General features: G+C 42.8%; 1 protein-coding gene across 1 annotated transcript; it reads left to right on the forward strand.

The window, feature by feature from the left end:
- Positions 1–5598: 5598 nt before the first annotated feature.
- On the forward strand, positions 5599–12289 carry ECHDC3 (enoyl-CoA hydratase domain containing 3). The gene is made up of 5 exons (XM_075143428.1): positions 5599–5759; positions 5861–5982; positions 8138–8235; positions 10031–10231; positions 11790–12289. The coding sequence occupies exons 1-5, from the start codon at positions 5629–5631 to the stop codon at positions 12117–12119; spliced, it is 882 nt and encodes a 293-aa protein (XP_074999529.1). The 5' UTR covers positions 5599–5628; the 3' UTR covers positions 12120–12289.
- The last annotated feature ends 1239 nt before the right edge of the window (positions 12290–13528 follow it).

Below are 13528 nucleotides of genomic sequence, written 5' to 3' on the forward strand. Positions count from 1 at the left end.
GACTTTGGTGGTACCAAGGAACCATTAACTATTAGGATTCTGTCATTCTCCTATTTCCCTATAAAACTCATGCTTATTTGTAAGATTCTGTTATTCTTATTGGATAAAAATCCTATTTAATTGAAAATTAATGAATATTTTCCCCAGTTCTAATATGATGCCTCTGGTGGTTGTGATGGGGTGAAAAGAAAAGGAATGAACAAAAATGAAATGAGCTGAAAATTGGCCAAAGGGCAGGAAACAGGTGAACCGGAAGAGTCCAGAAAATTCAACATATTTTGCTATGGAAAAGAAGTTACTAGCAGAGGCAGGGACAACGTGGGTAGAGGGTGTAATTTTGTGGTGAGAATTGTCCTTTGCAGACGTGGCTTGGAGCAAAGCCATGCAATAACAGTGGTTGTTCCCAAGTACGGAGAGCTTTTAGGCAAATTTTTGTTCTCGGCCCCAAACAGCAGCTACAATTTACCTCTTCTTTCACAGCAATGTTTTTATCCGTAACCACAGCAGAGAGAAGTGGTGGCAGTGAATCCTGAGATACAGTCAGAGGATCGTCAGGCTGAGAGGATTCTGGTACTCCATTCCTCCAGAGAGGTCCCTGGGCTGAGATCAGCATTTGTAGCTTCTGTGTGGGTGAAGGGAACGTTCACACCATCTGCGAGCGGCATCTGACTGGTTTCCCTTGGTTCCCTCCGCAATCAGTAGGGAGAAGCAGGCAGCCTGGAGAGGCACTGGGAGCAAGCACCTAATTCAGACACACTGAGCAGCCCTGCGGAGGAGCGCATGTCTCTATTGATTGTGAGCCTTGCAGGATTAAGTATCTAAATTGGGAACCTAAGGTTAGATACTGTGAGGACAGGAATGAATACCACCTTTTTTCCAAGCTGTTGTATCCTCCCATATACTTCATAATTCTGGTCGTTGTTCACATCTTAAGAATCTCATAATTGGAAGGCACATACAAAAAATCTAATGTTAAAGCCAGGGAAATATGAATCGCTTTAAAACCTCTGAGGAAGTGAGGACAATGAAGGATGAAAAATGAGTGTGGGGATGATAGGAGAAAACCAGCAAATCATAGAATAATTTAGAATCATTTAGGTTGGAAGAGACCTTTAAGATCATCGAGTCCAACCGTAAATAAAGAGGAACAGGGAGGGGTCCAGTGACAAAAGGGCTTTGATCATTCACCTGGTTCTCAAGCTGAAGGGAAAATAACTAGCATCCATTACATGGAGCAGTGCTGCCACACAGTGACAGAGAAAAATCTCTGAGCAGTAATTGCAAAAAATTGGAGTGGTGATGACACTGGGAGCTTTATGTTTAATGTCAAAGCCAAACGCTAAATGTAATTACAGGAGGCAGCGGTATTGCCAGGTAAGGACCTAATCTGAGCCTGACTGGAGTGGCAGGTGTTGAGCCTGGTTCACAGGTTATTTTAAAATATCAATGGCAGTCATGGAATTAAAACTCAATTTAAGTGCTTTGTTTTAGCAGAATAACCAATAATTTTTAAAAAATCACTTTCTCTTAGAGTACAGACTAAGCTTTTCTGATAGTCTGATATACATGAATTCTATAACTGATTTTGAATGACTAGAAAAAAGTCCCTCTTTTTAAAGAGAGGACTGATACATGACATGTCTTTCTGTGACTAACATAAATCAGAATAATATGTTTTCAAATAAAAAAACCAAGGCTAGAACCCAAAGAAGGTTAGGTAGCAGAGTCATATGAATTCCAGGAGTGGGCAGAATAAAGAGCCCTTAGCTTCATGTCCTTAGAAAATCCCAGCCCAAATGAGTATTGTCCTGAAGTTTCTGTGCTATTTCTATCTTAACACCAGTATAGAAAACATTAATTGGCTAAGGATACAGTAAAAAATGGTATATGGACAGCACCCTTCATGTAGTGCTAGGACTCGCCTCGGAGTCCTTTGGCTAAAAAGGAGCAAATATGCAAAATATTTTTTCATCTTTTCTTTAGGCAGTCCTGGAGGGTTCCACATAAAAGAAATAGTAATGCACTAATCTATCTCTTTGCTAGCAGAATTCACAAAGCACGAAAATGAATCATTTTCCTTGGCCTGGGTGCAAGAACAGGGCCCTGCTCTCCCTGTTATCCTGGAACTACTATGTACCTGACCAGAATTAAGCAGTCCTTGAGTTTTAAAGGTGCTGAACCCCTCTGGCTCCCCGTGGGATTTGAATGCCTTCAGCAGTGTTGAAAATCAGGTCACAAGATCCTCTGCGAATGCCAACGTTTCACAAGAAATAATTTGCATGAAAGTCAGCTGGGGATATGCCTGCCTCACATTCCATAAAATAGTTCCAATTTTTCATCACAACATCCCAATTAATAGGTAGAAGTGTCTTTATGTATATATTTACTCATTTGCATATGTGTGTGTATATGTGTTTTACGTTTCAGCCTCATCCCAGCAAGGTCTGCCTCTGCCCTGCGATGATACTGACCATTGGGGTGAAGCAGGTACTCCTACGAGGTGCACATCCCATCTGGGCTCTTTGAAAGCCAAGGAGATAAAGACACAAAAAAATACTTGTGCTTCATAAAGAAGGGGATCCCATATACTATCTTTACTGTCCATACATGTTATCTAGCAACATTAGAATGGAGACCCCAGAGTGCTTTACAGCAGCTAGGCACACTTGAATTTCAAAATATCTTTTCATAGCACAGCATGATACCCTGAAAGTTTCTGTAATGATCCAACAATGAAGTTGTGTTATGTCCCTTATCATCTATCTCCCTTTTCATTTTATGTGAAGGATCAATACAGCTGAAGGTTAGAAAAGCCCCGTCTGGTACTTGCAATCCTGGCTCCTTGTTGTCTCCAGTTGGAAGTGTGAGCTCAGCCATAACCACAATGTTGCTAGCAAATGCTATAAAAAGGAAAGCTGCCTGAAATTGGAAAAGTTTTTTCAGCGCTTTCTGAGAGAAGGCAGCAGCAGGTCTGTTTAATGCATTGGGGAAGCTGCAGCCAAAAAAAAATCTGTAATGGGGGTGGGTGTGAAAGGAAACATGAGGTTGTCAATCAAAGTGAAACAGAACAGAATTTCCAGGGAGCTGGAAACATTATATTAAAAAGAAGCTTTCTGGAGAAGACAAAAAACGTTTTTTCCCTGGAGATGGGCAGAAAAAGGACGACGAGATGGAGAAAGAGAAGGAACTAGAAGAAAAAAAAAAATACTGTAATTCAGAAGGCCGCGTGAAAGAGGTCACTGGTCAGAGTTGCAGGGGATTGAGAACTCCTCCCAGAGCTGGCACACACATTGTGTTCTCTGTGTGCTGGCCTTTGCCACATCAAGCAGGGACTTTGAAAACTGCTGTGATCTATTTAAGATGATCTCATTTTCTTCTAAATGGGCATTTTTTTTGCTACAGATTCCTACCACATATTAAAAATAAATTTTGAAGGAACTTTTCAGTGAATGACCATGAAGTACAACCAACCATGAGAAAATGAAAATGGGCAAGTGGGGAAAGCCCAGTGCAGACCTAGCCCTCAGGCCTATCAGTGTCCTTCAATGCATTAAAATGTACATAAACCCACTACTGCTATTACAGTACAGCCACAAAGCCCAGTGACCCTGACGGGTCATTGTTTTAGGCCATATAAAATCAGTAAGCAGAAAGTGCATCCCCACACTAAGCTGATACTATCTGTATAAGTAAATATATTATTAAACACAAAATTCAAGTGGTTCTTTTATGAGGCTGATGCTCAGATATGAAAAGCTGCAGGGGTTCAACAGACACTGATGAAAACTAGAGGCACATTTGGGAACCTACAAGAACTCACAAGAATGGGGAGATCGGGAACCAGGAGCACAGATTTACATTTACAAGGAACATATGCTGGACATATATCTATTTTGTTTTAGGGTACCTACTGCTCTGCCAGAAAATGGGGAGCACAAACAATGAGGACTTGCATGTGCATAAAACACTTCAGTTCCTAATACTTTCCCCTAGCATTTAGGAAAGGATACACAATGAGTAGGTGCGATAAGGAAGAGCGGGGAATCATGACTGGGGCAGCCTGTACTCCTGGAACAGCGCTGCTTGGGCTTTGGGCCCGTCGGCATCTCATGGCAGATGAGATTGTTCGCTGGCTGCCTCATCTGCACAGCTGCTTCTTTCCCAGGAGACTGCCTGAGCCAGGTGTGAAGAAAGAGAGGTCATCGCTCTTGCGAGTAGAGAACAGAGGAATGAAAGAAATGTGAGAGGTTATATCGCAAAGTGACATTTTCTGGAAGAACTATTTTGAGTAATTGGGGTCTGCAGAGAGTTGTGCATCTCTCAAACTAGAAAGACTTATTATGCATCGTACCAGTAGCTGGCAAAGGAGAGCTTTGGGGTTCAGCAGAAACACAGATGGAGAGGGACCCACTTCCCCAGATCCATCCCTCTGGTAACCGAGGAAGAGACATCGTATAACCCCTTTTAGAAGCCTCCTGAGCTCCCTCTTGAAAAAAAAAACAAACAGATTTTATCCATGTAGCTTCTATGGCCGGGCTGTTCCACAGTCTCACTCCTCTAACGGCAGTATCTTTGCTCCTTCATTTCTGGCTCAGATATATTAATGTTCAGTGTACTGCGGTAGTGCCTGCATTGTTCTCCATCTTACAGAGCTTTTTGCCTTCTCAGATTGCAAAATGCCTGTCCTCTGGAGGCAGCAGTCGTAAGTCCTTTCATATTTGTTTTGCTAGACTCAAGGAACAACACTCCTCTCATCCCTAGGAAGAGAGTCTCTGTTCTCTGCCAATCTATTCTCTCTGCCCCTCTTTTAATTTGGCTTCTTGAACGTGGGTGACCAGAAGCATACACAATAATCAAGATGAGTTGTGAATGTACCTGTATGTCCCTAAAATACTTTGAATTTTAAAATCACATTTGAATTTTAAAATCACCTCTTAAAATCACATTTGTCTCTTTTTTTCTTGAATGCATCATACGGACTACAGACCGACTCTGTGGAACCAATTAAAACACCCAAGGTCTTCTCCACGACCACTTCCAGATGATGAGCTCCCTAGTTCACAAGTATATAACCCAAAGTACTGAATTTCATCCCGTGCCGTTACTCTCGGCCTCAAAGTGACCTCATTCTCTCTGCAGAACGCAATTGTCCTCTCTGTTGATACATCCCAAATTAGCGTCACTAAAAAGTTTTCTCAGCACAGTCCTAATCTCCATCCCGTGGTCCTAGATGCAAATGCTTAGTGGAATCTGAAGAAATTATAGCAAAAATGTCAACATTTTTAGTATTCCTCCAACATCCCCAAGATACCCGTTAACGAACGCCGCCTTCCCACCCAGCCCTTCCAGAGCAGGAGGCCCCAGGCGTTCCGCTGGTTCTACAGCCCACACCTTGTGGAAATCAGCTCTGAGACTGAACCCACGGCCGGGGGAAGCTCCGTACCGTTCTATCCCGTCCCCTGGCAGCACTCAGCGCCTCGGGAGCAGACACGGGCCGCCCTCCCTCGAACGCCCCAGCGCCGAGGGGAGCACCGCCCCGCCAGAGGCAGCGGCTCCGGCTCGGGGCGGGCGGCAGGCGGCCGGCCTAGGGGTCAGTAGCGAGCCGCCCGCCGCGCCCGCCCGGCAGCCATGGCCGCCGCGAGGCTGTGGCGGCTGAGGAGGCCCCTGGCCGCGGCCTTCAGCGGCGCGGCGGTGGCGGGAGCCGGGCGGCCGCCCCTGCCGGAGAAGCTGACGGTCCGGCGGCAGGCGGAGGGCGTCCGGTGAGGCGGCGGCGGCTGGGGCGGAGGAGGCGGGCCCGTCCCTGAATGCGCTTATTGCTTGTTTTGACAGTTACCCCCTTTGTCTTCAACGGCTTTTACAGAAACATTATCTTGAACAACCCGAGGAAGAGAAACGCCCTGTCCCTCTCCATGCTGCAGTCCCTCAGGGAGGACCTGCTGCACGACGTCAAAAGCAAAGACCTCCGAGTTATTATCATTTCAGGTACTTCCGTCATTTAAGGCCGATGGAAGGGGGCGGGGGGGCGAGGGAAGGAGAAAAAACGGGGTAATGTGGAGTTTAAACCGAAATCTCACAGAACCCAGTTTCCACTCTCACGTACTTAATTCCTCATTCTTGAACACGGCGCTGACAATTGACTTGGGTTTTCTTGTATTTTTGTTGATACTTAACTCGTCTAAGAAGAAACACTGTAGAAACGGGTTTCAAAACAAAGTCAGTATTTCAGTCAGGTTATGCAGCACGTTTGCAGAGTCGATGAGCTTTTTCCTTTTGTAAAAACAGTCGGTAGATTAAATAATTGGTTTAAAAGCTGTATGTAAAGAATACTGTAAACAGAACAAAAGCCAGGTTCTAATGGTTGTCAAACTAAAGAAATAACATTCCCAGATACAGGTTTTCATGCAGGAACAGGCTGAGCTGGTATGACACTTGTTGCCTTCGGCAGCGGGTATAGACTGTAAGTAAACAGGGCTCACGAGGTTTCTTCAAATCGTGTGCTCTGTTCCCCTGCTGTAAGCCAGGATCAGCCTCGTTATCTTGGCCACTGGTTTGTCAAAACTGTTTTTAAAACTCTCTGATGAAGGAGGGACCATAATATCGGTACTGCAGTCACCCGTAACCTGCAGATGTAAAACATTATCTCTCAGAGCCTATTACAGTTTTCTTCCGTTTAGGTATTAACCTGTAGAGTTCTTAAAGATAATGAAACTTGAGCTGTTCTTAAGCCATCTTTTTTTCCCCTGCTATTTTAAGATAATCTTCCCCTGCCCCCCTTCCAAACATCTTGGAGAAATAGGTTTATTAATTTAGGATGCTGCTGTTTCTTGTACGTAGAGGAAAACACTGTGTGTTTGTGCACACACACACGAGCGTATAAGTAAGTTAACTTCACAGGGGTGAGTTTAATATATATATCCAATGTTTCAGACAGCAGTTACAAATCTTGTGAAACTCTTCAGGTTCTTCTTTGGGAGTACAGTGGTCTGGGAGTTTGTGAGCACAATTTCATTTGGTTTTTTGTTTCAGTTTAAAGAGAAATTGCATGTTCCTGTTGATTTCCAATTCCCTTGCTGAACGGAATGCAAAAGAAGGAATCGCAAGAAAATAAAAGGCTTTTCAGGGAATGCTTTGAGTCTTTAACACAGACTTCACAGTGGATTCTTCTTCAGTGAGGCACAAATGCAGATGTGATTAATTTCCAGATATGTATTGCTGATCCCATGAGCTGACTATGTTAATTGTGTGGTTATTTCTGGATAGACTGTGCCACAGTAATCTGGTCTGTAACAAAAAAATGCATAGGTAAGGTTGTGTCTGCATAGTTATAGCTGGAAATGTCACATCCATGCAAATATCTGAGTTCTGAAGGATTCAGAAGCATCAAATTGGTTTATTCTTATGGCAGATACTCTCATGACAAAGGAAAACTGTTGTAAAGATAGTGTACCCGTAAAGGATGTTTTCAGCTTAGCTGCCACCGGAGGCAAGCAAATCCAAAACTTAGGTCCACAGAAGCCTGCTCTTTTGCTGCCCAAACCCTGGACATGCTTTTCGGGATTTTCTAGATGACGGTTTTAGCAGTTGGAGGAAAAGATACCCCAACAACCCTTCTGGTTCTCCTCTAGAAGAACAACCTTTTTTCTTTTTTTTTTCTGTTGTGGCTTTGAACGCCATGACACAAAAATCTTGATGCTTACTTAATAAAAGTTAATCATTAATGCTGGGTTCAATCAGGAGGGAATAACTGTATCTGTTAGTCTGAGAGCAGAGGGCTCCATCCTTGCTCCAGCTGACTAGTTTACATTGCACCAAGGAGCTGTTTAGTACAGTATCCTTACAAGAAACTGGGCTCAGAGGTGTGAAGTGCCTTACTTTTAACTGAGTTAACTTGGAATGGAAGTAAAATTAGGCCTTTAAAAATATTTATGGGTGTTACTGTGGTTAAATGTTGCATTGTGGCAATTTGAAGTTGTTACAAAACCCAGAAGGCAATATTTCAGAAGTGTGTAAAACTCCCTCCCCAAGCTCTTTTTTGCCATTGACGTCTCATTGACATACCTTTAGCTGGGGCATTGATATGCCGCTACCCCTGGTTTCCTGATTAATTCAGACTGACTTTTCCTGAAATTCTTTGCAGCTGAAGGACCTGTATTTTGTTCTGGCCATGATTTAAAGGAACTGTCAAATGAAGATGATGTGAAGCATCATTCCCAAGTGTTTGAAATATGTGCAGAGGTAAGCAGTTCTTAAGTGCCACCCTTCTGCCTGGTATTAAGAGCAAGCAATGATACTGATTTAAGGAGGGACAGCATTGCTCATCTACTAGCTAAAGCACAGACTGTTGCTCCAGATGCCTTGCTTTTTGCTGCTCTGCCATTTTAATACCTGATCCTGGTGAAATTATGTTTTACCTGGATTTCTCTACATGCAAATAAAAGGGCTAGAATGCCAACGTGCATGTCATCTACAATGGGTACAATCATGGCATCTTCCTTAGTTTAGCCAGTGTTCCTTGTAGCTGAGTATTTGGGCAGTGTCTTTCCTAGAAATCTAGGGATAACCACCATCAAATCACTTGTGCTTTTTTTTGGTCAATAGAGAGAAAAAGGTACTTTTGGGGGCTTCCAAAACAAGATCGTGTCTTCCTAAATTTCAATATTTAATTTAAATAGAATAGATTCTACCCTAAACGACATGCCTACAGCATTGTGGACTAGGGGTCCAGAGCATCGGGCTTGTTTTCAGGCACCTTGGCTTCTACATCTGGTAATCTTAGGCAGATCATCTCAGCTGCTATACCTCTGTTTCCCCATGCATATAACAATGTTAGCAATACTATGTAATGCAGTATCTGGGAACAAAGTACCCTCCACATACAAGTTTGAGACAGCTGAGAATATCACTTCTCCAGAGGCTTTTCAAATACAAAACCATAAGTACCAGTACCAGTACCCTGAACACCGAGTTCAGGGTTTTTTTTTCAGAGAAGCAGTTGACTTTGAATTTTTATAATGAGAAGAGTACTCTGTAGTTGTTTGTCTCCGCACATGCACATATTGTTACTCTCTTGTTGTCTGCTTCTCAAGATCCACTGAAAAATTGTTTTTAAACAAAGATAGAAGAATGGAGACAAAGACTGATCAAATTCAAAACTGAATGTAGGTAGTTTTACCTAAGCAACATAAAATTTGCTAGACTTCATCTACTGGAGAAATTGAAGTAGCAAATGAAAATTTGTTATCTTGCTACACTGTGCTAATATGAGATTTTTTTTTTATCCAGATAATGACTGTAATCATTTAACTAGGATTTTCTATCTTCAGGCATTAAAATTAGGTGAGTTTGTTGATTCCCTCTGTATGGAAGGAGAACCTGAGTTAGAACAGTTAAGACAAACTCATCTTTCTTAACTTCAGCTATCTGAAGTTGGATGTCCAACCTTCAAGAATTATCTGAGAGAAAGAGTGTGTTTTCGCATCTTATGTCTAATGCAAGCAGGAAAAATTGTTTCCTGGCAGGTAAGTCTCTCCCTAGAATGCAGAGTAAGCCTAGAAAGACATCCAATGATTGTGTTTGGGTGAGATCAACCCAGGCTGGAGATCCTGCAGAAACCAGCAATAGGCTGGTTTTTATTAAGTCAGTTTTCCATTATGGGGCAAATGAAGGTGGGGATGGTGTGTCTCGGAGACACATCTTCCCACAGCTAGGAACACTACACCTGCAGTGCAGAAGCATCCAGGCTCCATGCAGATCTGGTAACAAGTGTTTCTGCCTTTCATTCTTGTGTTTTCCGTTGCCACTGGAGTTAGCAGGACCAACTCATGCTACATAAACACAACTGAGCAGCTACTGGAACAGCAGTGGTCTTGTGCATTAAAACAGGTTTTGCAGAGAGCTTGCTTCTTTTACTAAACTCCAGTTAATAAAGCTGAAAAATGCACACATCAGGTGTGTGAAGCAACTGCAAGTTTTAGAACAGCCACTGCTTAAACTTCAGGGACTAACTGACCACTTTCTTTTGTGCATGCAGGTTATGACTTTAATCCAGAAACTTCCCGTACCAGTGATTGCCAAAGTAAATGGCTTGGCTACAGCAGCAGGCTGTCAGCTTGTGGCAAGCTGTGACATTGCAGTGGCAAGTGAGAAATCTCAATTTGCTACTCCTGGAGTAAACATCGGACTGTTTTGCTCCACACCAGCTGTGGCCTTGGGCAGATCTCTTCCAAGAAAGGTAGGCTCCTTCCCCAAAGATACTCTTTGTAATTTTGCAGGAAGTAGGTTCGCATGTTAGGAGTTTTAGTTCCATTGCCTAAACTTTATTTTCCTGCAGTACAACATTCAAAATAACTTCATTGCAAAAGATATCTTCATAACTCTTTGGACGGAGAAAAACAATAAAGGGATGAATTCTGTTTAGGGAAAGCAGCTTCCTACTGATGCAATTCCAACCAGCATGGACTCATACCAGCAGCATACCAGCTCAGCAGTCCTTTTCCTTTCCAACAGACAGCTCTGTGCTTTAGACAGTGATGTTCTCCCCTGATGAGGAAACCCCTGCAAGTTCAGAATATCAATCCCACCGAGGTATCGGTTCTTGCCAGGCAGTGACATTTCACGGCCAGCATGATCTGCCTGGGTGTAGATCAAGATGCTTTAAATAGCATCTAAAACCCTCCTATACTTTCTTCCTGCTTTCTTTCCTACTGATTGTGACTACACATCTCTCACTGCATAAACAGTAGTACGATCTGTAAAGCTTCCGTAACTGAGAAAAGAAATTTTAAGTTCTGATCCAGTTGGATGCATGCGGACAGACTGTCCAAGCCCAGCAGGGCTCTGCTGAGATGCGAGGATTTAAGTGCACAAGTCCAACTGCTGGATAAGAGCTTCAACTTTAAATTTCCCATCTGTAAGGCCATCCTGTTCAAATAAAGCCTGTCTGTGGTTTTCTTTTCAAGTGCGCTATAGCGTACAGTTACAACTGTTTCTGAATTAGTATTTCTGGGGTTTATGATTACCTTTTTAAAATGTGTGGGATATACTTTTCTCTGTGCCACTTTTCAAAGGTAGCAAGAACATTCCCTATAGTTCTCAGGATTACTGATTTTACCTTTTATCACATTAAATGTTGCCATTGTTTATAGCTACCAGAGCAAATATACTAATGAGGATAATCAGCTTTTATGATTCAGGGCATTGATCAATTGCATCCCGAGTCATAGAAAAAAATTCTTATTGATTTATAACATTGAATAGTCACTGAGTGTGCGATTTTTAAATTTGAAACCTCAAGTACAAGGTGCTGGAAGCAGCGGGAGACTGAAATAGATGCGGCTATAAGAGGGACATATTTAAAAACACCCCGACCAAACTTAAACTACGGCAGGTATTTTCAAAAACTACACATTGACGTAGTAAGTCTTTATTTGTCATTATGTGCCCAGCTTAAAACATCGAGTTCAGTCATTTGACATTGTGACCATCCACATCTCTCTTTATTCCTGCTGCAATCACTAGAGATTCTGGGCTTTTGGAAAGAAACCCAGAGGTGTCAGCCTAGGACAGCTGCAGTCAGTGGGCAAGTTTGAAAAAAGGCCAGCTTTAGACCTAGTCCTTCTCTTTGCTGAGACCTCTTAACACTTCCTTGCCAGTTTAAGAGGCCAAAAGACTTAAATCTTACATTTGTCAAAAGAGTAACTTGTACTTGAAGGAGGACGCTGAAATTCCCCAAACAAACGAAAACAATAAGGCAGTTATATTGACTTAATACAATATTTTTTCTTGTTCAGGTGGCATTAGAGATGCTTTTCACGGGTGAACCTCTTTCTGCCCAAGAAGCATTAATGCACGGGCTTGTCAGCAAGGTGGTACCAGAAGACAAGCTGGAAGAAGAGACCATGAAAATCTCTCAGAAGATATGCAAAAGCAGCAAATCCATCCTGGCATTGGGGAAAGCCACCTTTTACAGACAGATGACACAGGACCTTGATACTGCTTACAAAATCACTACTCAGGTTATGGTAGACAATTTGACTTTGAGAGATGGGCAGGAAGGTATTGAAGCCTTTATTCAGAAACGTAAGCCTGTCTGGTCACACTCTCGGGATGAGAAGAAGTGAATCTTGTTTCTAAGCTAACCTTAGCTGTGCTTTATGATTCTTCACGCAGTTGCCTTTGAGAACTATATTTTTGTTCTTACTGAAAGTTAAATTTCTCTTCTTAAATAATGCCAAAGACACAATAAATTTATTCTAAGTATATAATAAATGTTAAGAAAAATCAAACCAAATGTTTTTTTTCAGCAGTGAATTTAATCTATGGTTTTAGAAGGAACTCTGTGCTGCAAAAATCGGTTTAATATGTCCCAGGTTACTTAGGGAATCACAAGGACTGGGAGAGAGCTCAGATCACTCTGTTCAGTACCTGTCCCCGTAGTTCTGGATGAGAATTTCCATTTATTGTTATTAATAGAGAATTAAAGGGCTTGGACACGTTCCAGAGATGATGGCAGTACATACCATAATGGATTCCAATACTGTTTATATGTTACAGACAAAAGCCTGTAACAGTAGTCCATTGCTCCTTATGAATATATCTGCATATGAACTGTATTACTGGTTTGTCTCCCTCAGCAAATCCTGTTTTTCCACCATCCGTTCAAGCACTTGTCCCAGCTCTAGAGGATTTTGCTGTTGACTCCAGTGAGGCTGAGCATGGCTTGGGGGTGTTTAGTTTCACAAAGGGCACACTGCGAAAGCCACTGCCTGTGGGCTTCTGCGGAGATCCTCACCTGGCAGTGTTTTGACCCAGCTGTAATTTTCAGGCTGTATGTCTTCAGTTTATCACAGAATCTTAGATGTGTTAGTTGGAAAGCCCATCCCTGTGCTCAAAGCTGGGCTTTTACCGACACTGGAGCAGTTCAGCCACGGATTTACGGTCTTGACAATCTCCAACAACAGAGATTCAGATGCTCCTCTGGGTAATCTGTTACAGCGCTGTGCAATCCTCCTGGTGAAATATTTTTTCTCAATGTTGAGTCTGAGCCTCGAAGCAGCATTTTTTTGGCCATTTCCCCTTGTTTCATTATCTGACATTATTGAGAAAACTTCAGCTCCATTATCTTTGTAACTCTCTTCAAGCAGTTACAGGCTGCAGTTAGACCACACTTGACTCCTCTGTGCCAGACTGAACAAGTCCAGCTTCCTCCACTCTCCTTGTAGGTCGTGTTCTCTAGATAACCAGCTTGGTAGCCCTCCAGTGGACCAATTCCAGTTTCTTCACATCCCTTTTGTACTGGTTGTGCCAAAACTGGACTGTATTCCAAATATGGCCTCACCGGTGCCGAGCAGAGGAGAACAAAATATTCCCTCCATCTGCTGGCCACTTTCAGCCAGTCAGTATTGCTCAGTAGGCATTTTGTCTCGTTCGTGATGAGAGTGCACTGTTGGCTGATATTCAGGTGGGCATCCACTGTAAGCCCGGTTTCAGCAGGACTGCTGCTCTGCCCGTCAGCTCCTAGCCTGCACTG

The sequence above is a fragment of the Calonectris borealis genome, chromosome 1 (genome assembly GCF_964195595.1).
Source record: "Calonectris borealis chromosome 1, bCalBor7.hap1.2, whole genome shotgun sequence".
Lineage (NCBI taxonomy): Eukaryota > Metazoa > Chordata > Aves > Procellariiformes > Procellariidae > Calonectris > Calonectris borealis.

Excerpts from the sequence above, each read along its gene's own strand:
- ECHDC3 (XM_075143428.1), top strand. The coding sequence starts at position 5,629 with ATGGCCGCCGCGAGGCTGTGGCGGCTGAGGAGGCCCCTGGCCGCGGCC. Across the intron at positions 8,236-10,030 it reads TGTTTGAAATATGTGCAGAG|GTTATGACTTTAATCCAGAA; the intron begins GTAAGCAGTTCT and ends TTGTGCATGCAG. Across the intron at positions 10,232-11,789 it reads GCAGATCTCTTCCAAGAAAG|GTGGCATTAGAGATGCTTTT; the intron begins GTAGGCTCCTTC and ends TTTCTTGTTCAG.